Source organism: Pseudophryne corroboree, chromosome 1 (assembly GCF_028390025.1).
Source record: "Pseudophryne corroboree isolate aPseCor3 chromosome 1, aPseCor3.hap2, whole genome shotgun sequence".
Classification (NCBI taxonomy): domain Eukaryota; kingdom Metazoa; phylum Chordata; class Amphibia; order Anura; family Myobatrachidae; genus Pseudophryne; species Pseudophryne corroboree.
The window spans coordinates 312,528,088-312,552,273 of NC_086444.1; the positions used below are offsets into that span (position 1 = coordinate 312,528,088).

The 24,186-nt window shown below is 49.4% G+C and overlaps 1 protein-coding gene across 1 annotated transcript in view; it reads left to right on the forward strand.

The window, feature by feature from the left end:
- The first annotated feature begins 506 nt into the window (after positions 1 to 506).
- Positions 507 to 24,186, forward strand: part of CDK2AP1 (cyclin dependent kinase 2 associated protein 1) — a 54,962-nt gene continuing 31,282 nt past the window's right edge. Inside the window, exon 1 of the mRNA XM_063964510.1 lies at positions 507 to 815. Coding sequence (XP_063820580.1) covers positions 746 to 815 — 70 coding nt within the window. The 5' untranslated portion in view covers positions 507 to 745. The remainder of the gene's footprint in view (positions 816 to 24,186) is intronic.

A 24,186-nucleotide genomic window follows, 5' to 3' on the forward strand; every position in this document is an offset into this window, starting at 1 on the left:
AAATGGCAATATGTACCCCATAATAACAGGACAGAAAAAATACAAACAAAGACATCGTCACATTTACGTGCATGCAAGTATTATTGAAGAATGATAAAATTGTTAACGTCACCTTTTATATATAAAAATATAAATTATCTGATTATCTGACTGCAAAAGTATAATCCAACATTTTCATGAATAAAGTTTTTTTTAAAAAAAATTCTGTCCAACTTCTGTGTTTAACGTCATTGTTCTAGTTAGTGTCGTCAACTCTTATTCAGAAAAAAAAAGTTGTTAAACTTGAGAGAGATGTGATATAAGATGCCTTCACTAAGTGCATCTGTGCAGGCACAACGTAATAATGAGACCTGTTAACATTAACCTTGTGTGAGTTCAAAAAAAAAAAAATCCCAACCCCCAATTCTTCCAGTGTAAAATAATAATGATAATAATAGTAATGATGATGATGATGGTGGTGGTGGTGGTAACTGCACAGAGTGAGTAGCAGCAGCAGAGTGTAGGTGAGCAGGGAGCCCCCCCGGGGTGCGGGTGACTGGGGGTCTGAGCAGGGACACGCTGCTGCTGCTGCTGTCTGGAGTAATGATTGCATTGTGGGTGTCAGTACAAGTGACGCCATATTTGCCGGTGCGGCCGCTGTAAACAACAAAAAGTGTCTGCGGGAGACAGACAAGAGACGCTCCAGTGGATTTCAGGACAGTCTATTTGTTGTTGTGGGCGATCCCTCCGCTCTCTCCTCGCACTCATGTCTCTGGGAATGTCTTACAAGCCCAACCTGAACGCACAGCTGCCCGGCAACCACGGGGCAGCATCGGGTGAGTGAGGGAGGCGAGGGGCAAGTTTGCCGGGTGGAGGCTGGGGCTCAGGCCCGGGTGGCTGGGGAGGAGGAGGGGAGGTGGATGATAGAGGTACCTGGGGAGAGCCCCAGCCCGGAGCCGATGTGCTGGGAGAGGGTCAGAGGCTGCCATTTCTCTCCGCTGGCTCTGGGGGGGAGAGCCGGGCGGTTCTGGCGCTGGGTTGGGGGCCTGTGGCCCCGGTGACAGGCGCGGCGTAGATGGATCAGCAGGAACCCTTTCATCAAGTCCGTTCCAGCGTCTCCATGATCGGCTCCCCAGGGCTGCTGATTGATCTGGAAGAAGCGAGCGAGGCGATGACCTCTGCTGGCGGCTTCTGGAAGTACAGGGCGCTGTTGGTGTCTGTAGGCTGGGAGGAGGGGGAGGAGGAGAAGGGGGGCTGTTAGGTACTGCCCATTATTTCCATCACTGGTTCACACTTTATCAATTGTCTCACTTACATTACAATTGTGATTTTTGATAATAAGGATGGTTAGTTATGCAACGTTCGGACTTGTTTCTGTGAGGTAAATGTATGAAGCAGTGATAAGAGTGGAGAAGTGAGCCTGTGGAGAAGTTGCCCACGGCAACCAATCAGCTGCTCTGTATAATTTTATAGTATGCAAATTATAAATGTTACTTCAATGCTGATTGGTTGCCGTGGGCAATTTCTCCACTGGTTCACTTCTCCACTCTGATCACTGCTTCATACATTTACCCCTGTGTGAATTAAGTTACGGCCAGTGATCTATAAATGAATACAGAATGGGTATGTGTGTGACAAGGTTTATTTAGGTACAATATATGTGACAATTGAACAATCAAAATAACACAAAGACAATAGAGTTATATGGGGTGATCAATAAGCATGCAAAAAAAATTGACCATTTCTCTAACGTCCTTAGTGGATGCTGGGACTCCGTAAGGACCATGGGGAATAGCGGCTCCGCAGGAGACAGGGCACAAAATAAAAGCTTGAGATATCAGGTGGTGTGCACTGGCTCCTCCCCCTATGACCCTCCTCCAAGCCAGTTAGATTTTTGTGCCCGGCCGAGAAGGGTGCAAACTAGGTAGCTCTCCAGAGCTGCTTAGAATAAAAGTTTAGTTAGGTTTTTTTTTATTTTCAGTGAGTCCTGCTGGCAACAGGCTCACTGCATCGTGGGACTAAGGGGAGAAGAAGCGAACTCACCTGAGTGCAGAGTGGATTGGGCTTCTTAGGCTACTGGACGTTAGCTCCAGAGGGACGATCACAGGTTCAGCCTGGATGGGTCACTGGAGCCGCGCCGCCGTCCCCCTTACAGAGCCAGAAGAGACGAAGGTCCGGTGAAAGCGGCGGCAGAAGACATCCTGTCTTCAAGACTAAGGTAGCGCACAGCACCGCAGCTGTGCGCCATTGCTCTCAGCACACTTCACACTCCGGTCACTGAGGGTGCAGGGCGCTGGGGGGGAGCGCCCTGAGACGCAATATAACACACATATACCTTAGCTGGCAAAAGGAATACATCACATATAGCTCCAGGGCTATATGGATGTATTTTTTCCCCTGCCATTTTACACAAAAAAGCGGGAGTTAAGGACGTCGTGAAGGGGCGGGGCCTATCTCCTCAGCACACTGGCGCCATTATTCCCTCACAGCTCCGCTGGAAGGACGGCTCCCTGATTCTCCCCTGCAGTACTGCATCTGATTCAGGGTAAAAAAGAGAAGGGGGGGCATTTTGGCAGCAAATAACTAGATTAACAGCAGCTATAAGGGATTAACACTTATATAAGGTTATCCCTGGATATATATATAGCGCTGGGTGTGTGCTGGCAGACTCTCCCTCTGTCTCTCCAAAGGGCTAAGTGGGGTCCTGTCCTCTATCAGAGCATTCCCGGTGTGTGTGCTGTGTGTCGGTACGCGTGTGTCGACATGTATGAGGAGGAAAATGAGGTGGAGGCGGAGCAGTTGCCTGTGTTAGTGATGTCACCCCCTAGGGAGTCGACACCTGACTGGATGATTGTGTTTAAGCAATTAAGTGATAATGTCAGCAATTTACAAAAAACTGTTGACGACATGAGAAAGCCGGCAAATCAATTAGTGCCTGTTCAGGCGTCTCAGACACCCTCAGGGGCCCTAAAACGGCCGCTACCTCAGTGGGTCGACACGGATCCAGATACAGATACTGAATCTAGTGTCGACGGTGACGAGACAAACGTAATGTCCAGTAGGGCCACACGTTACATGATCACGGCAATGAAAGAGGCATTGAACCTTTCTGACACTACAAATACCTCAAAGGCGGGTATTATGTGGGGTGTGAAAAAACTGCCAATAGTTTTTCCTGAGTCTGAGGAAATAAATGAGGTGTGTGATAAAGCGTGGGTTTCCCCCGATAAAAAACAGCTAATTTCTAATAAGTTATTAGCACTATACCCTTTCCCGCCAGAGGTTAGGGCACGGTGGGAAACACCTCCTAGGGTAGATAAGGCGCTCACACGTTTATCTAAACAAGTAGCGTTACCGTCCCCTGATACGGCCACCCTCAAAGAACCAGCTGATAGGAGGCTGGAAAATATCCTGAAAAGTATATACACACATACTGGTGTTATACTGCGACCAGCAATCGCATCAGCCTGGATGTGCAGTGCTGGAGTCGCATGGGCGGATTCCCTGACTGAGAATATTGATACCCTGGATAGGGACAATATTCTGTTAACTATAGAACATTTAAAGGATGCATTGCTATATATGCGTGATGCGCAGAGGGATATTTGTACCCTGGCATCAAGAGTAAGCGCAATGTCCATCTCTGCCAGAAGAGCATTATGGACCAGACAGTGGTCAGGGGACGCAGATTCCAAACGGCACATGGAAGTATTGCCGTATAAGGGGGAGGAGTTATTTGGGGCTGGTCTAACAGACCTGGTGGCCACGGCAACGGCTGGAAAATCCACCTTTTTACCCCAGGTTACTTCACATCAACAGAAAAAGACACAGTCTTTTCAAACTCAGTCCTTTCGTTCCCATAAGTACAAGCGAGCAAAAGGTCACTCTTTTCTGCCCAAGGGCAGAGGAAGAGGAAAAAGGCAGCACCATGCAGCCGCTTCCCAGGAGCAGAAGCCCTCCCCTGCTTCTGCCAAGTCTTCAGCATGACGCTGGGGCTTTACAAGCAGACTCAGACACGGTGGGGGCCCGTCTCAAGTATTTCAACGCGCAGTGGGCTCACTCGCAAGTGGATCCCTGGATTCTACAGGTAGTATCACAGGGGTACAAACTGGAATTCGAGGCGTTTCCTCCTCATCGGTTCCTGAAGTCTGCTTTACCAAAGTCTCCCTCCGACAGGGAGGCAGTTCTGGAAGCCATTCACAAGCTGTACTCCCAGCAGGTGATAATCAAGGTACCCCTCTTACAACAGGGGAAGGGGTATTATTCCACACTATTTGTGGTACCGAAGCCGGACGGCTCGGTGAGACCAATATTAAATCTAAAATCTTTGAACACTTACATAAAAAGGTTCAAATTCAAGATGGAGTCACTCAGAGCGGTGATAGCGAACCTGGAAGAGGGGGACTATATGGTGTCGCTGGACATCAAGGATGCTTATCTCCACGTCCCAATATATCCTTCTCACCAAGGGTACCTCAGGTTTGTAGTACAAAACTGTCATTATCAGTTTCAGACGCTGCCGTTTGGATTGTCCACGGCGCCTCGGGTCTTTACCAAGGTAATGGCCGAAATGATGATTCTTCTACGAAGAAAAGGCATCTTAATTATCCCTTACTTGGACGATCTCCTGATAAGGGCAAGAACCAAGGAACAGTTAGAAGTCGGAGTGGCACTATCTCAGGTAGTGCTAAGTCAGCACGGATGGATTCTAAATATTCCAAAATCGCAGCTGATTCCAACGACACGTCTACTGTTCTTAGGAATGATTCTGGACACAGTCCAGAAGAAGGTGTTTCTCCCGGAGGAGAAGGCCAGGGAGTTATCCGAGCTAGTCAGGAACCTCCTAAAACCAGGACAGGTCTCAGTGCATCAGTGCACAAGGGTCCTGGGAAAAATGGTGGCTTCTTACGAAGCGATTCCATTCGGAAGATTCCATGCAAGAACTTTTCAGTGGGATCTACTGGGAAAATGGTCCGGATCGCATCTTCAGATGCATCAACGGATAACCCTGTCGCCAAGGACAAGGGTGTCTCTCCTGTGGTGGCTTCAGAGGGCTCATCTACTAGAGGGCCGCAGATTTGGCATTCAGGATTGGATCCTGGTAACCACGGATGCCAGCCTGAGAGGCTGGGGAGCAGTCACACAGGGAAGGAATTTCCAGGGCTTGTGGTCAAGCATGGAAACATCTCTTCATATAAACATTCTAGAACTAAGGGCCATTTACAATGCCTTAATTCAAGCAAAACCTCTGCTTCAGGGTCAGGCGGTGTTGATCCAGTCGGACAACATCACGTCAGTCGCCCACATAAACAGACAGGGCGGCACGAGAAGCAGGAGGGCAATGGCAGAAACTGCAAGGATTCTTCGCTGGGCGGAAAATCATGTGATAGCACTGTCAGCAGTGTTCATTCCGGGAGTGGACAACTGGGAAGCAGACTTCCTCAGCAGACACGACCTTCACCCGGGAGAGTGGGGACTTCACCCAGAAGTCTTCCACCAAATTGTAAACCGTTGGGAAAGACCAAAGGTGGACATGATGGCGTCACGTCTAAACAAAAAACTGGACAGATATTGCGCCAGGTCAAGGGACCCTCAGGCAATAGCAGTGGACGCTCTGGTAACGCCGTGGGTGTACCAGTCAGTGTATGTATTCCCTCCTCTGCCCCTCATACCGAAAGTATTGAGAATCATAAGAAGGAGAGGAGTAAGAACTATACTCGTGGTTCCGGATTGGCCAAGAAGGTCTTGGTACCCGGAACTTCAAGAGATGCTCACGGACGAACCGTGGCCTCTACCTCTAAGACAGGACCTGCTACTGCAGGGGCCTTGTCTGTTCCAAGACTTACCGCGGCTGCGTTTGACGGCATGGCGGTTGAACGCCGGATCCTGAAGGACAAGGGCATTCCAGAAGAAGTCATCCCTACTCTGGTAAAAGCCAGAAAGGAAGTAACCGCAAAACATTATCACCGCATTTGGCGTAAATATGTTGCGTGGTGTGAGGCCAAGAAGGCCCCTACACAGGAATTTCAACTGGGTCGTTTCTTGCATTTCCTGCAAACAGGACTGTCTATGGGCCTAAAATTAGGGTCCATTAAGGTTCAAATTTCGGCCCTGTCGATATTCTTCCAGAAAGAACTGGCTTCAGTACCTGAAGTTCAGACATTTGTGAAAGGGGTGCTGCACATACAGCCTCCTTTTGTGCCTCCAGTGGCACCTTGGGATCTCAATGTTGTGTTGAGATTTCTAAAATCACACTGGTTTGAACCATTGTCTACGGTAGATTTAAAATATCTCACGTGGAAGGTGTCGATGCTGTTGGCCTTGGCTTCAGCTAGGCGTGTGTCAGAATTGGCGGCTTTATCATGTAAAAGCCCTTACCTAAATTTTCATTCTGACAGGGCGGAATTGAGGACTCGTCCTCAATTTCTACCTAAGGTGGTTTCTGCATTTCACATGAACCAACCTATTGTGGTACCTGCGGCTACTAGGGACTTAGAGGACTCTAAGTTGCTGGACGTTGTCAGGGCCTTGAAAATATATGTTTCCAGGACGGCTGGAGTCAGGAAAACTGACTCGCTGTTTATCCTGTATGCACCCAACAAGCTGGGTGCTCCTGCTTCAAAGCAGACGATTGCTCGTTGGATTTGTAGTACAATTCAGCTTGCACATTCCGTGGCAGGATTGCCACAGCCAAAATCAGTAAAAGCCCATTCCACAAGGAAAGTGGGCTCATCTTGGGCGGCTGCCCGAGGGGTCTCGGCTTTACAACTTTGCCGAGCAGCTACTTGGTCAGGGGCAAACACGTTTGCTAAATTCTACAAATTTGATACCCTGGCTGAGGAGGACCTGGAGTTCTCTCATTCGGTGCTGCAGAGTCATCCGCACTCTCCCGCCCGTTTGGGAGCTTTGGTATAATCCCCATGGTCCTTACGGAGTCCCAGCATCCACTTAGGACGTTAGAGAAAATAAGATTTTACTTACCGATAAATCTATTTCTCGTAGTCCGTAGTGGATGCTGGGCGCCCATCCCTAGTGCGGATTGTCTGCAATACTTGTATATAGTTATTGTTACAAAAAATTCGGGTTATTATTGTTGAGCCATCCTTTCAGAGGCTCCTTTAAATTTATCATACTGTTAACTGGGTTCAGATCACGAGTTGTACAGTGTGATTGGTGTGGCTGGTATGAGTCTTACCCGGGATTCAATATCCTTCCTTATTATGTACGCTCGTCCGGGCACAGTATCCTAACTGGCTTGGAGGAGGGTCATAGGGGGAGGAGCCAGTGCACACCACCTGATATCTCAAGCTTTTATTTTGTGCCCTGTCTCCTGCGGAGCCGCTATTCCCCATGGTCCTTACGGAGTCCCAGCATCCACTACGGACTACGAGAAATAGATTTATCGGTAAGTAAAATCTTATTTTCAAGTTCATAAGAGAAATATTCTATTTAAATTCAAAGTGACAATGTCATCTTTGGATTCCGGTGAGCAGAGTCGGCGCTAGACGCTCAGCAGCTCCTGCAAAGGAGGGAGGCGCTGGGCTGAACAGGCGCTCTCCCTGCTCTGCTGTTGCTGCTGGCTGCGTCTGTCACACTGTATGACAGACGCAGGCAGCGTGAAGTGCGGACGCCGGCAGCGCAGTTCAAGTGTAGGCAGGGCTGTTTCTTGGGGCAGGCGAGCAGTTCAACCGCACTGGGCGCCCGCGCGGCACTATCTGTGGCTCCCTGCTTCCCCCTCCTATTTCTCCCCGAGTAACCCGCTCGGGGGGCGGAGTTTCACGGAATGACGCGGTTGCGTCGTTTCATCACGACGCAACCCCGTCACTCTGTGAAACTCCCCCCCCCCCCCCCGAGCGGAGTACAGAGGGGGATCCAAGTTAGGAAGAGGGAAAGGCCGGCGCGAGGAGCGACTGGTGAGGCGGGCCGAAGAGCGGTAATCGCCTCTGTAAGTATTCTCTCTCTCTCTCAATGTGTAAAATGGGGACACCTGCCGTAATGTGTGAAATGGGGACTCTTGCCTGCCGTAGTGTGGGGATTTACTGTATCAAGGGCATTGCGGTGTGTGGCATAATATGGTGCAGGGGGCATTACTGTGTGGGGCTTAATATGGTAGAATTTTTTTTTCCCGTGGTGGTCGTGATCTGTTGGAGCAGGGTCAAAAACTGGATTGAGAGGTAGTCTTTTCAGATGAGGCCATGCCCATTTAAATGAGACCACACCCATTTAGATGAGGCCGCGCCCCCTTGCCGGGTGCGCGCGCAAGTTTTTTTTTAATGTAGGTGTGTGTGTGTGTAGGGGGGGGAGGGCACATTTTTTTATGTCATGGGGGGGGCGCATTTTTAAATCTCGCACTGGGAGCCAAATTGGCTAGAAACAGCCCTGAGTGTAGGTCTCCAGCTCGGTCCCTCTGGCTCCCTCCTCTCTCCTCCCCCTCGTCCCCGCTGCACTTTTGCAGCGGCGCTGACAGTCTTCCGCTGATCTGTATGAGGGAAGTACCGCACTCCCCCTCTTTCCCCACCTCCTGTGGACATAAGGGTAAGGGGAATTAAGTGTTGCACTACTACTGTGGGCGATCTGTGTAGCACGACTACTGTGGCATTATGTGTGGCACGACTACTGTGGGCATTATTTGTAAGGTGCACTATTACTGTGGGCATTATGTGTGGCACAACTACGGTGGGCATTATGTGTAAAGGGGTGCCATTACTGTGGGCGTTCTGTGTGGCATGATTACTGTGGGCGTTGTGTGGCACTACTACTGTGGGCATTGGGGGTAATTCCGAGTTGATCGCAGCAGGAACTTTGTTAGCAGTTGGACAAAACCCTGGGGGTAATTCCAAGTTGATCGCAGCAGGACATTTTTTAGCAGTTGGGCAAAACCATGTGCACTGCAGGGGGGGCAGATATAACATTTGCAGAGAGAGAGTTAGATTTGGTTGGGTTATTTTGTTTCTGTGCAGGGTAAATACTGGCTGCTTTATTTTTACACTGCAATTTAGATTGCAGATTGAACTCACCACACCCAAATCTATCTCTCTCTGCACATGTTATATCTGCCTCCCCTGCAGTGCACATGGTTTTGCCCAACTGCTAAAAACTTCCCTGCTGCGATCAACTTGGAATTACCCCCCATGTGCACTGCAGGGGAGGCAGATTTAACATGTGCAGAGAGAGTTCGATTTGGGTGAGGTGTGTACAATCTGCAATCTAAATTGCAGTGTAAAAATAAAGCAGCCAATATTTACCCTGCACAGAAACAAAATAACCCACCCAAATCTAACTCTTTCTGCACATGTTATATCTGCCTCCCCTGCAGTGCACATGGTTTTGCCCAACTGCTAACAAAGTTCCTGCTGCGATCAACTCAGAATTACCCCCATTATGTGTAAGGGGCGCTATTACTGTGGGCGTTGTGTGGCACTACTACTGTGGGCGTTCTGTGTGGCACGACTACTGTGGGCGTTCTGTGTGGCACGTCTACTGGGGCGTTCTGTGTGGCACGACTACTGTGGGCATTATGTGTAAGGGGCGCACGACTACTGTGGTCATGGGCATTCTGTGTGGCACTACTACTGTGGGCATTATGTGTAAGGGGCGCACGACTACTGTGGTCATGGGCATTCTGTGTGGCACTACTACTGTGGGCGTTCTAAGTGGCACGACTACTGTGAGCCTTCTGTATATAAGGGACACTACTGTGGGTATTGTGTATAAGGAGCACTACTGTGTGTCGTAATGGGAATTAAGTACACTACTATTTGGTACAGTATGTATCAGGCACTACATGTGGTATAATGTGAATAAGATTGTGATACTCTGTGGCGTAATTTGAATTGGGGGTACTAGTGCATGACCACGCCGCTTCCATGTGAGACCATGCTCCTTTGGCACGTACTGTCCCTGTATTATGTATGGGAGGGCGCAAATTTATTGTTTGCATCGGCCCTGCCGGTGAGATAACTTCCACCTTTGCAAGAACCGTTATCTTCAGTGGGTAATAGATGGTTTTGGGGGTGGGTGGCATTGGTTCCGTGCTGGAGGGCTGATGTCCCTTACCCCTCCAAAGTATAGGATGTGCGTTTCCTGGATGTCTGTGGTACCAGCTGCGATTGGTTTTCCTCCGTCCATCTGTGGTGTGCTGGTGAGCGTCTCTTCTCACACGGTTGGTTGCCTGGGGGACCGCCAGCCTCTGCACTGACATCCGAAAACCTGCGCTATCGCGAGATCGCACTGTTCCCGTGGTAAGTTGCTGGGTTGCAGGCTGCTCGACTCGCCGGCTGGCGAGGAGACTTGCGGGGTTAACGGTCGGTGGTTGGTGTTGATGGATGTTTGTTATATGACTAATGCTTTTCTGCCTTAGCATGCCTTCCTCAGGGAGTAGTGTGATTTTTGTTATGATGTAATATTATGTGATCTGTCCTGCTACAATGTGTTTTTGTGACCATAATGAGATACCTTGTCAATCAATTCTATTTATTACCAATTATTTTTGTGTGCCCATCATTCATTATTTGCTGTCTGTGTCTGTGCTTAATTATATCATGGTCTTGGCATGTTCAATAAGTCAATAAGTTACCTGTACAAACTTTAAACTAGTGTATGTGTATAGTTGCTCAGCATATAATACAAATAATTATACATTACCTTACACTGTAATCAGTGTAATGCCAATGTGCCTGAGAGATGGTCGCAATGCTGATATTAGCGCTAATGGCCTATGGTTTTTATACTGCGCATGTGTGCGATGGATTACCAGCCTCGCTCACAGAGATGATTTGGACACAGAGGGGCAGATGTATTAAGCCTGGATAAGTGATAAAGCAGTGATAAGTGGAAGGTGATAACGCACCAGCCAATCATTACAGGTTTGAAAAATGACAATTAGGAGCCGATTGGCTGGTGCGTTATCACCTGCCAGTTATCTCTTCTTATCACTTCTCCAGGCTTATTACATCTGCCCCAGAGTGACAGGGAGCGTGTGTGGGAGGTAATGGGGGTGATGACATAAGTGCAGGTGTGTCCCAGACACGATGTGGGCATGTCGCAGTCAGCAAATGAATCCTTGTACACCGTTCCGCTGGCTCCGTCGTAGTTGTGACATCCATTCTGAGTTAATCAGTAACAATAAGGTGCGAGTGATGTTTGTGGCTTTGTACACAAGCGGGGGATCTGCAGAGCTGCCAGTGGGCGTCTCAGTACAGTCCTTGCGGCTGCGACATCTACATTTTGTCGCACAGTATCTGCATACAGGGATACAGCAGCGCCGTCTTTTACAACCGTCTCTGAATTAGGCCCAATGTACAATGCATGCAGCAGTCTGTACCTTTCACTGTAAAATGTTTCATTTGGCTTCCTGACTAACATTACATTTATCACTACTGGCCAGCTTATTACAGTACAGTTGTTCTAGTAATTCAGAAAAATATTATTTGTATTTTCTTTTCTTTGTTTTTAAACAGGGTACCCTAGGTATGTCTTTAGGTGCATACACAATTTCCGAGAAATTTGGTGACGTCACTTATTTTCACCCTTCCTGAGCAACGTCGCTCGCTTTCTCGGCAAGTGTATTATCCGCCGCCAGCGATGCGCGGCTGTACAGGTAGCTTAATTTGGACTGTTTTCCAGGATCTGCCTGCAGGGCCTGGCCGCTGCGTGACGTCACTGAGCGATATGGTCATCATATAGCTCAGTGTGTACGCCCTGCCGCGACCACCCCAGCCCGGGAGGAGAAACACTAGGCGACGTCCCTCATAGAGCACTTAGTGTGTACCCACCTTATGTACGACGTTCACAGATGTATGGCGTCAGCTCTGCACATCATGCTCGGTGGCCGATATATATCTACAGATAGATCTGGACATCATGCTGTGTGTACGGGCGGTCAGCCAACTGCCCGTACACTTGCTGCAGAGACCGCCCATGACTGACATCACAGCCAGGTGGGTACATGTAAATCGGGCTGACGATCGGTAAGTGTGTATGCCCTTACCAATCGTCAGATAAGTCGGCACATCGGCCTAGTGTGTACCCAGCATTATGGAAAACATGAGTGTAACCAGAAACAGAGAGAGGCTTGACTGAAACATTTTATACAGGATTTTAGCAAACAGAAAATAAAATGCCAGGTTCACATGAATGATCATATGTAGACCAGTTATTCTCAATCATTATCCCCCTGGGTACCACCTGGCAGCACAATATGCATTATTTATACCTGCAATACATTCGTAAAGAATACAATTGCTATTAAAATATTTTTGCATCACTTTATAAAATCAATAAATGTTACAAAAAAAGAAGAAGAATTCATTGAATTGTACATATCTATTACTTTTTTTTTATTTTTTTATTTCAATTGAAGCATAACAAAGATTCACAATAAAGTATATCAAAGTACACAATCAGTAAAAGTGATAGCATAAGCATTTGTCTAGCAATAAGAAAAGTTAACAGCGAGAACCAATATGAGGTCCAATGTATATAGTAGAGTCACAACGAAGGTTCATACAGACATCGAAGCCAAACAAAGTGAGCCCGGATCCATGCCCACACCCACATCTACGTCCACTCTCTCCTAAAAAAATAAAATAAAAAAAATTGTATGCACCCCTGAATTAAATTTAGGAAAGAAGAATCTAAGCAGCGTCTCTATTACTTTTTTTAAATTTAAAAATGACAATAAAACTATAGTACACATATGGAGCTGGATGTAATGACACCTGAGATCACCGTAGAATAAGCAAGCAGGATAGTAAGCGTGATCCAGCGAGCAATAGACTGCTTTGAAGCAGGACACCCAATTTTATTGGGATCCTAGAGAATAAACAGCGAGTCAGATTTTCTGTGACGAGCTGTCCGCTTCACATAGATTTTCAAAGCCCTCACAACATCCAAGGACTTTGAAGTAGCAGAGGTGTCGGTAACCACCGGAACCACAATAGGTTGGTTGATATGAAACGCGGACACCACCTTAGGAAGAAATACCTGACGAGTTCTGAGTTCAGCTCTATCTCCATGAAAAATCAAATAGGGGCTCTTGTGAGACAACGCCCCCAGCCCCGACACACGTCATGCTGAAGCCAAGGCCAGCAGTGCGACGGTCTTCCACGTAAGAAACTTTATGTCAGTCTCCTGTAAAGGCTCAAACTATTCCGATTGCAGGAACTGCAACACCACGTTGAGATCCCAAGGCACCGTAGGAGGCACAAACAGCGGTTGGATGTGCAGAATACCCTTCAAAAATGTCTGAACCTCAGGAAGCCAATTGTTTCTGGAAGAAAATGGAGAAGGCTGAAATCTGGACTTTTAAGGAGCCAAAACATAGGCCGACATCCACACCCAACTGCAGAAAAAGGAGGAATCATCCCAGTTGAAAATCAACCGCAGGAAATTTCCTGTGCTCACACCAAGAGACGTATTTTTTCCAAATACGGTGGTAGTGTTTAGACGTTACCCCCTTTCTGGCTTGGATCAAGGTTGGAATAACCCTATCCCGGATCCCTTTCCAGGTTAGTATTTGACGCTCAACCTCCATGCCGTCAAACGTAGCTGTGGTAAGTCTTGATAGATTAACGGCCCCTGTTGCAGAAGATCCTCGCGAAGAGGTAGAGGCCAGTAGATCCGCGTACCAGGCCCTTCTTGGCCAGTCCTGAGCAATGAGAATTGCTTGAACCTTTTCCCTTTTTATTCTTTTGAGAATTGTTGGGATCAGCGGAAATGGTGGAAACACATACACCATCTGGTAGACCCAAGAAGTCACCAGAGCATCCACCACCACTGCTTGTGGGTCTCTCGACCTGGAACAATACCACTTGAGCTTTTTGTTGAGATGAGATGTCGATTTATGGCATTCCCCACTGACGTGTCAAGCACCCGAACACCTCTGGGTGAAGGCCCCACTCTCCTGGGTGGAGGTCGTGTCTGCTGAGGAAGTCTACTTCCCAGTTGTCTACTCCCAAAATGAAGATTGCCGACAGCGCCACCGCGTACCTTTCTGCCCAGAGGAGAATCCTTGACACCTCTGACATTGCTGCTCTGCACTTCGTTGCTCCCTGTCGGTTTATGTATATCAGGGACGTGCAGTCAGGGGAGGCAGTGCCTCCCCTATCATTACTGATTAAAATAATATAAAGAAGATACTTATGACACATATTCTGTGTCATAAGTATTTGCTTTATATTATCCTAATCATCCCAGTCCTGTGTAAAGTGTTTGGGAGGCACCGATCGTGGTGCCTCCCTGTCAGATAGGGAAAAGTATGGGGGCGGGCGCGGGCGGGGCCTAGCAATGGGCATTAAAAGCCCATTGAAAAATCATGGGAAAGCGGCACCATTAGATAGTGATGCCGCTTTCACACAGGGACGTACTTTCAACCTATGAAAGCACGTCCCCTGTCAGTCAGGCCACAGTGATTGGCCAGCGGATCCGTCACTGGATCCGCTGTCAATCACTGTTGTGGGCGCGGCGGAGGTGCGGGCGTCGGCGTGGGTGCGGGCGGCGGGGGGGCGGCGGTGCGGGCGGCGGGTGTGCGGGCGGCGTGGTTGCGGCGGTGCGGGCGGCGTGAGTGCGGGCGGCGGTGCAGAGTTTGAGTAGCGGAGCGGTAACCCATTTAAAAAATGGCGCCTCAGCGTCATTTTTGAAATTGAAGATGGCCGCCGCGAGCCAATCACGGCTCGCCGCGTCATCGCTCCGCCCCCTCTGGCTGACTTATATAAGTCAGCGCGAGGGAGCGGCTGTCAGTCCGACAGCGGAGGAGGAGCGGAGAAGAGCTCCTGAAGGTTGAAGACGCCGGAAGTCCTGGATGGGCGGCGGCTATGCAAAAGAGCTTAGCAGCCGCCGCCCACCAGGTGAAGACGCTGAAAGCCCTGGGGAAGGCGGCGGCCATGCAAAAGAGCTTTAAGGCCGCCGACTCCCAGGTGAAGACTTCAGAGGAAGACGCTGGAAGCCCTGGGGAGGTGGCGCCCCCCCAGGTGAAGACGCCTGAAGCCCTGGGGAAGCGTCGGCCATGCAAAAGAGCTTAAAGGCCGCCGCCCCCAGGTGAAGACCCTGTGCAATAACTTATTTTTTAAGACTGTGGTGTTTTTATTTTAATATTTTTTTTACAGGTGGGCAACAGGTGCCAGCAGGCCATTTATGTCCGGGCATGCTGGCACTTGTGGTTCTCCAAGTGCCAGCATGCTGGGGCAGGCTTGCTGGGACCTGTAGGCCACCTGTAAAGAACAATATTACTATTCTTTACAGGCGGACTACAGGTGCCAGTGGGCCCATTATGTCCGGGCATGCTGGCACTTGTGGTTCTCCAAGTGCCAGCATGCTGGGGCAGGCTTGCTGGGATCTGTAGGCCACCTGTAAAGAACAATTTTAACAATGAACCCTGCACCCACCGCCACCAGGGGTGCTGGGCATAGCACCGGGCTATCAGCCCAGTGCTGGTTATTGCACGGGAGGGGGACCCCATGTTTATTTTTTGGGGTCCCCACTTCCGAGGAATTCCAGCCCTGGGCTGACTAGGTGACTAGCTTGGGGGAGTATTGATTAATGCTATGGCAGGGGGACCCCATACCGAGTGTCTCCCCTACTATGGCATTACCCCCCCTTGCTGGTTCTGCCTGGTGCTGGTTTTACAAATAAAGGGGGGGGCTACGCTTTTTTTTTTTTCCTCTATGGGGGGGGAGGGGGGGAATGTTAGCTGCTTGTGCCTCCCCAGCCACTGACCTCACCGCACGCCACTGATGCATATTACCCCCATCACATTGTCAGACTGAATCTGAGTGGCGTGATCTTGAAGAAGATGTGATGCCTGTAGAAGGGCGTTGTATATGGACCTTAGTTCCAGAATGTTGATTGGAAGGATGGTCTCCTGACTTGACCATTTTCCTTGGAACTGTTCCCCTTGGGTGACTGCTGCCCAACCTCTGAGGCTTGCGTCTGTGGTTAGCAGAATCCAATTGTGAATCCCGAACCTTCGGCCCTCGGTCAGGTGAGAAGTCTGAATCCACCACAGAAGATAAATCCTGGCTTTTGGCGATAGATGGATTCTCCGGTGCATGTGAAGATGCGATCCGGACCACTTGTCCAACAGATCCAGCTGGAAGGGTCTTGCGTGAAACCTTCCATATTGTAGGGCCTCGTAAGAGGCTACCATCTTCCCCAGGAGGCGAATGCATAGATGCATCGATATCCGGGTTGGTTTTACAAACATCCTGTACCATCGACTGGATTACCAATGCCTTTTCAAAAGGAAGGAATATCTTCTGTACCTCCGTATCCAGCATCATTCCCAAGAACAGAAGCCTCTGTATTGGTTGCAGATGAGATTTTGGTAGGTTCAGAATCCACCCGTGATCCTGGAGTAGTCAGGTTGAGAGGGCAATGTTGTCCAGCAACCTCTCCCTGGATGGCGCTTTTATCAGCAGATCGTCCAGGTACGGTATTATGTTTACTCCTTGTTTGCATAGGAGAAACATCATCTCTGCCATTACCTTGGTGAACACCCTCGGTGCCGTGGATAGGCCAAATGGCCGGGCCTGGAAATGGTAGTGACAGTCCTGTAATGCAAAACTTAGATAAGCCTGATGAGGCGGCCAAATCGGAATATGAAGGTACACATTCTTGATATCCAGAGACACCAAGAATTCCCCCTCCTCCAGACCTGAGATCACCGCTCTCAGAGACTCCATCTTGAACTTGAACACCCGTAAGTACGGGTTCCACGACTTGAGGTTTAAAATGGGCCTTACCGAACCATCTGGTTTCGGTACCACAAACAGGTTGGAATAATAACCCTGGTTTTGCAGTTGAAGTGGAACTGGAATAATGACCTGAGTCAGTACCAGGTTTTGAATTGCTTTCTGTAAAGTCATACTTGTTTCTTGAGAAGCTGGTAAGCCTGATTTGAAGAATCCGTGAGGTGGGAGTTCCTAAAAACTCCAGTCTGTAGCCCTGGGCACTTAGATCTTTGACCCAGGGATCTTGGCATGATGTTGCCCATATGTGACTGAAATATCTTAATCGGGGGTCCCACCTGCCTGTCTTCGAGGCAGTGTGGTCCACCGTCATGCTGAAGGCTTAGAGGAAGCAGAACCGGGGTTCTGTTCCTGTGAACCTGCAGTTGCTGGCTTTCTGGGCTTACCCTTATTGCCTTTGAAGGCGGTAGAAGAACCTTTGGTTTTATTTTTAAATTCTGACTTCAGAAAAGTCTGCAGCGTTGGAGCAGAGTAGGTTTTCCTACTAGGGGGGCTGCGGAAGGAAGTTATGTAGACTTACCGCCGTAGCCTTGGAAATCCACGTATCCAGTTCAGCTCCAAACAGCGCCTCACCTGTAAATGGTAGGTTTTCCACGCCTTTCCTGGAATCCACATCCGCAGTCTACTGGCATAGCCATAGGACCCTGCGTGCTGACACTGCCATGGGGGTGTTGCATGCATTGAGCAATCCTATTTCTTTTATGGCCTCTAACATAAAATTTGCAGAGTCCTGTATATGCTGTAGGAGTATAAACTATCTCCCCCCTTTATAAGGAATCTAACTCGTTAATTAGATTACCTGACCATTTTGCAATGGCCCTAGTGATCCATGCACAAGCAATAGTGGGTCTCTGGGCCACCCCAGCAGCTGTGTACAGGGATTTGAGAGTGTTCTCAATTTTGCGGTCATCCGTGTTCTTTAAGAAGTCTGCCCCAGGGACAGGTAAGACTATCTTACGTGACAACCTAGATACCGATGCGTCAACATTCGGTGGGTTTTCCCATTTTTTTCTATCATCCTGAGGGAAAGGGAAGGATGTGAGTAATCTCTTAGGGATCTGAAACTTTTTATCAGGATTAACCCAGGTTTCCTCAAACAGAGAATTTAACTCTTTTGATGCAGGAATAGTTGCAGAGGATTTCTTTTTTACATTAAAATAAGACACCTCATCCTCCTATGTCACCATATCTGGAATTTGCAGAACGTCTCTAATAGCTTCTATCAGAGCCTGTACCCCCTGTGACAGAGCTGCATCCCCCCTCCCCCCGCTTCTCTAGCAGTCTGTTCAGTGAGAGCTGCAGAGGAAAAATGGCGATGATGAGCTGCTGGATCCACTCATAGTGAAGCCCCGCCCCCTTAATGGTGCGCGGTCTTCCCATTTTCTCTAACGTCCTAGAGGATGCTGGGGACTCCGTAAGGACCATGGGGAATAGACGGGCTCCGCAGGAGATAGGGCACTTTAAGAAAGACTTTAGGATTCTGGGTGTGCACTGGCTCCTCCCTCTATGCCCCTCCTCCAGACCTCAGTTTTAGACTGTGCCCAGAGGAGAATGGGTGCACTGCAGGGAGCTCTCCTGAGTTTCCTGCTTAGAAAGCATTTTTGTTAGGATTTTTTCTCTTTTTCAGGGAGCACTGCTGGCAACAGGCTCCCTGCATCGAGGGACTGAGGAGAGAGGAGCAGACCTACTTAAATGTTAGGCTCTGCTTCCTCGGCTACTGGACACCATTAGCTCCAGAGGGAATGAACACAGGTTCGTCCTGGGCGTTCACCCCAGAGCCGCGCCGCCGTTCTCCTCACAGAGCCAGAAGACAGAAGACGTCTCAGGCGGCAGAAGCCTTCGGTGCTTCACAGAGGTAACGCACAGCACTGCAGCTGTGCGTCATTGCTCCGCTACACCTCACACTCCGGTCACTGTATGGGTGCAGGGCGCAGGGGGGGTGCCCTGGGCAGCAATAAAACACCTCTCCTATGGCAAAAGTGTATATACATGTACAGGTGGGCACTGTACATGTATATAAAAGAGCCCCCGCCATTTTTTTATAAGTTTGAGCGGGATAGAAGCCCGCCACCGAGGGGGCGGGGCTTCACCCTCAGCACTCACCAGCGCCATTTTCTCTAAACAGCACAGCTGAGAGGAAGCTCCCCGGACTCTCCCCTGCTTGACACACGGTGAAAGGGGGTTTTAAAGTAGAGGGGGGGGCACATTATTGGCGTTTATACACTACAGAAGCGCTACTGGGTAAACATTCTGTGTTTTTCTCCAGGGACATATAGCGCTGGGGTGTGTGCTGGCATACTCTCTCTCTGTCTCTTCAAAGGGCCTCAGGGGGAACCTGTCTTCAGAAAAGAGATTCCCTGTGTGTGTGAAGTGTGTCGGTACGTGTGTGTCGACATGTTTGATGGGGAAGGCTCACCTAAGGAGGAGGGGGAGTGCATGATGGTCAGGTCGCCGTCGGCAACGCCGACACCGGACTGGGTGGATATGTGGAATGTCTTGAATGCAAATGTAAATTTACTGCATAAACGATTAGACAAGGCTGAAGCTAGGGATCAGTCAGGTAGTCAGACCATGCCTGTCCCTGTGGCACCAGGACCTTCGGGGTCTCAAAAACGCACCATATCCCAGATCACTGACACAGATACCGACACAGAGACTGACTCTAGTGTCGACTATGAGGATGCAAAATTACAGCCAAAGGTGGCGAAAGGTATTCGTTACATGATTATGGCCATTAAAGAGGCTTTGCATATCACTGAGGGTACACATGTATAAAGGGAAAAAGCCTGAGGTCACTTTTCCTCATTTGAACTAAGCGACTTGTGCGAAAAGGCTTGTAATCTCCAGATAGGAGACTACAAGTTCCCAAAAGGATTCTTATGGCGTATCCCTTTCCACAAAAGGACAGGATACGATGGGAATCTTCGCCGAAGGTAGACAAGGCGCTGACACGCTTATCCAAGAAGGTGGCACTGCCTTCTCAGGATACAGCTTCCCTCAAGGATCCTGCTGATCGTAAACAGGAGGTTACCATGAAGCACATTTACACACATTCCGGTACTATCGTTAGACCGGCTATGGCATCGGCCTGGGTGTGTAGTGCTATCGCAGCATGGACAGATTCCTTATCTACGGAACTTGAAACCCTAGATAAGGATTCCATTCTAATGACCCTAGAGCATATCAAAGATTCTGCTTTATATATGAGGGATGCTCAAAGAGACATTTGTTTACTAAGCTCCAGAATAAATGCTATGTCTATTTCTGCTAGGCGACTCCTGTGGACCTGACAGTGGAAGGGGGATGCCGACTCAAAGCGGCATATGGAGTCGTTACTTTACAAGGGGGAGGAGTTGTTTGGAGAAGGACTCTCGGACTTGTCTCTACTGCTACGGCCGGTAAATCGAATTTCTTACCTTATGTCCCCCCACAGCATACTAAAAAGACACCTCATTATCAAATGCAGTCCTTTCGTTCCAATAAAAGTAAGAAGGTACGGGGATCGTCCTTACTTGCCAGAGGAAAAGGCAAGGGAAAAAAGCTGCACGCAGCTAGTTCCCAGGAGCAGAAGTCCTCCCCTACATCTGCAAAGTCCACCGCATGACGCTGGGGCTTCCCGGGGGAAGTCAGCTCAAGTGGGGGCGCGTCTTCGATTTTTCAGCCAGGTCTGGGTTCACTCACAGGTGGATCCCTGGGCTATAGAGATTGTTTCTCAGGGATACAGGCTGGAATTCGGAGACGTGCCTCCTGGCCGGTTTTTCAAATCGGCTCTGCCAGCTTCCCCGTCAGAGAGGGAGTTAGTGTTGACTGCAATTCAAAAATTGTATCTTCAACAGGTGATAGTCAAAGTTCCTCTTCTCCAGCAAGGAAAGGAATATTACTCAACCATGTTGTGGTCCCGAAACCGGACGGTTCGGTCAGGCCCATTTTGAATCTAAAATCCCTGAACTTGTACTTGAAAAAGTTCAAGTTCAAGATGGAATCGCTCAGAGCGGTCATCGCCAGCCTGGAGGGGGGGGGGGGGGGATTGGATGGTGTCCCTGGACATAAAGGATGCATACCTTCATGTTCCGATTTTCCTTCCTCATCAGGCGTTCCTGAGATTTGCAGTACAGGACTGTCATTGCCAATTTCAGACGTTGCCGTTGGGGCTTTCCACTGCCCCGAGAATTTTCACCAAGGTAATGGCGGAAATGATGGTGCTCCTGCGCAAGCAGGGGGTCACAATTATCCCATACTTGGGCGATCTCCTCATAAAGGCGAGATCTCGGGAGAAGTTGCTGGATAGCGTGTCGCTGTCGGTGAGGATGTTGCAGGGGCACGGCTGGATTCTCAATTTACCGAAGTCCCAGCTAGTCCCTACAACGTGCCTGACCTTTCTGGGTCTGATTCTAGACACAGACCAGAAAAAGGTTTTTCTTCCGATGGAAAAGGCTCAGAAGCTCATGGCCCTGGTCAGGAACCTATTAAAGCTAAAAACGGTTTCAGTGCATCATTGCACACGTGTCCTGGGGAAGATGGTGGCATCGTACGAGGCCATCCCCTTCGGCAGGTTCCATGCGAGGACCTTTCAATGGGATCTACTGGACAAATGGTCCGGGTCCCATTTACAAATGCATCAAAGGATCACCCTGTTTCCCAGAGCCAGGGTATCTCTCCTGTGGTGGCTGCACAGTGCTCACCTCCTAGAAGGCCGCAGGTTCGGAACTCAGGACTGGATCCTGGTGACCACGGACGCAAGCCTCCGAGGTTGGGGAGCGGTCACACTGGGAAGAAATTTCCAAGGTCTCTGGTCAAATCTGGAGACTGGTCTCCACATCAACGTCCTGGAGTTGAGGGCCATATACAACGCCCTACGTCAAGCAGAGGCATGGCTTCGGGACAAACCGGTTCTGATTCAGTCAGACAATGTCACGGCAGTAGCTCATGTAAACCGCCAAGGCGGCACAAGGAGCAGAGTGGCCATGGCAGAAGCAACCAGGATTCTTCGCTGGGCGGAAGGCCATGTAAGCGCCCTATCAGCAGTATTCATCCCGGGGGTGGACAACTGGGAAGCGGACTTCCTTAGCAGACACGACCTGCATCCGGGAGAGTGGGGACTTCATCCAGAAGTCTTCGCACAGATCGTGGGTCGGTGGGGACTGCCTCAGATAGACATGATGGCGTCCCGTCTCAACAAAAAGCTAAAGCGGTATTGTGCCAGGTCCAGGGACCCTCAGGCAGTAGCGGTAGACGCTCTAGTGACACCTTGGGTGTTCAGATCGGTCTATGTGTTCCCTCCTCTACCACTCATACCCAAGGTGTTGAGAATAATAAGGCTAAGAGGAGTCAGAACGATCCTCATTGTTCCGGATTGGCCACGAAGGACTTGGTATCCGGATCTGCAAGAGTTGCTCACAGAAGATCCGTGGCCTCTTCCCCAAAGGCAGGATCTGCTGCAGCAGGGGCCCTGTCTGTTCCAAGACTTACCGCGGCTGCGTTTGACGGCATGGCGGTTGAACGCCGGATCCTAGCGGAAAAAGGTATTCCGGAGGAGGTAATTCCTACCCTGATCAAGGCTAGGAAGGACGTGACATCGAAACTTTATCACCGTATATGGCGAAAATATGTGTCTTGGTGTGAGGCCAGAACTGCTCCTACGGAGGAGTTCCATTTGGGCCGTCTGCTTCACTTCCTGCAAACGGGAGTGAATTTGGGCCTAAAATTAGGGTCCATAAAGGTCCAAATTTCGGCCTTATCCATTTTCTTCCAAAAAGAATTGGCTTCTCTTCCTGAAGTACAGACATTTGTGAAGGGGGTACTGCATATTCAGCCTCCCTTTGTACCTCCGGTGGCACCTTGTGATCTTAACGTGGTATTAAGTTTCCTCGAGTCACCTTGGTTTGAACCACTCCAGACGGTGGAATTTAAATATCTCACTTGGAAAGTGGTTATGTTATTGGCCTTGGCTTCTGCAAGGCGTGTTTCGGAATTGGCGGCTTTGTCGTATAAAAGCCCCTACCTGGTTTTTCATGTGGATAGGGCAGAATTGAGGACTCGTCCTCAATTTCTGCCAAAGGTGGTCTCATCTTTTCATATGAACCAACCTATTGTCGTGCCTGTGGCTACGCGGGACTTGGGGGATTCCGAGTCCCTGGATGTGGTCAGGGCTTTGAAGATTTATGTGTCCAGAACAGCTAGGATCAGGAAGACTGAAGCTCTGTTTGTTCTGTATGCGGCCAACAGGGCTGGCGCTCCTGCTTCAAAGCAGACTATTGCTCGCTGGATCTGTAACACGATTCAGCAGGCGCATTCTACGGCAGGATTACCATTGCCTAAATCGGTTAAGGCCCATTCCACTAGGAAGGTGGGCTCTTCTTGGGCGGCTGCCCGAGGGGTCTCGGCATTACAGTTGTGCCGAGCAGCTACTTGGTCGGGGTCAAACACCTTTGCAAAGTTCTATAAGTTTGATACCCTGGCTGAGGAGGACCTCCTGTTTGCTCAATCGGTGCTGCAGAGTCATTCGCACTCTCCCGCCCGTTTGGGAGCTTTGGTATAATCCCCATGGTCCTTACGGAGTCCCCAGCATCCTCTAGGACGTTAGAGAAAATAAGATTTTACTTACCGGTAAATCTATTTCTCGTAGTCCGTAGAGGATGCTGGGCGCCCGTCCCAAGTGCGGACTTCTTCTGCAAGACTTGTATATAGTTATTGCTTACATAAGGGTTATGTTATAGTTTCATCGGTTCGAATCGAGTCTATGTTGTTGTTCATGCTGTTAACTGGATAGTTTTTTACAGGTTATGCGGTGTGATTGGTGTGGCTGGTATGAATCTTGCCCTTAGGTTAACTAAAATCCTTTCCTCGTACTGTCCGTCTCCTCTGGGCACAGTTTCCCTAACTGAGGTCTGGAGGAGGGGCATAGAGGGAGGAGCCAGTTCACACCAAGAATCCTAAAGTCTTTCTTAAAGTGCCCTATCTCCTGCGGAGCCATTCTATTCCCCATGGTCCTTACGGAGTCCCCAGCATCCTCTACGGACTACGAGAAATAGATTTACCGGTAAGTAAAATCTTATTTTTTTATACTGGCTGAGGTTTATAATGTGCTTTACAGTGGGTTAGAACCCCTGTAAGCTGCTGCCAGTGTGGGTATTTTGTATTTTAAGGCTTCAGCTCGCCCCTCACAGCGGAACACACAGATTATGCATCTGAAACCTGGAGCCGCAGCCTGCCTGTCAGCACTGCGTTTCCATACCCTTATGCCACCATTACCGCGCCGGCTTTCTACTCACCACTCTTCTCACTTCTGGCTCTGTTAGGGGGGGCGGCGTGCTGCGGGTCTGTACGCTTGCCGTGGTGGGACTTGCAAATAGTTTCCTCAGGAGCTCATTGTCCTGTCAGCGGGGAACGGGACCATTATCCCTATGAGAGGTTGGGCCGTCGTCCCCTCCCCCCCCCAAGTCCCACAAAGCAGGCAGTCTGG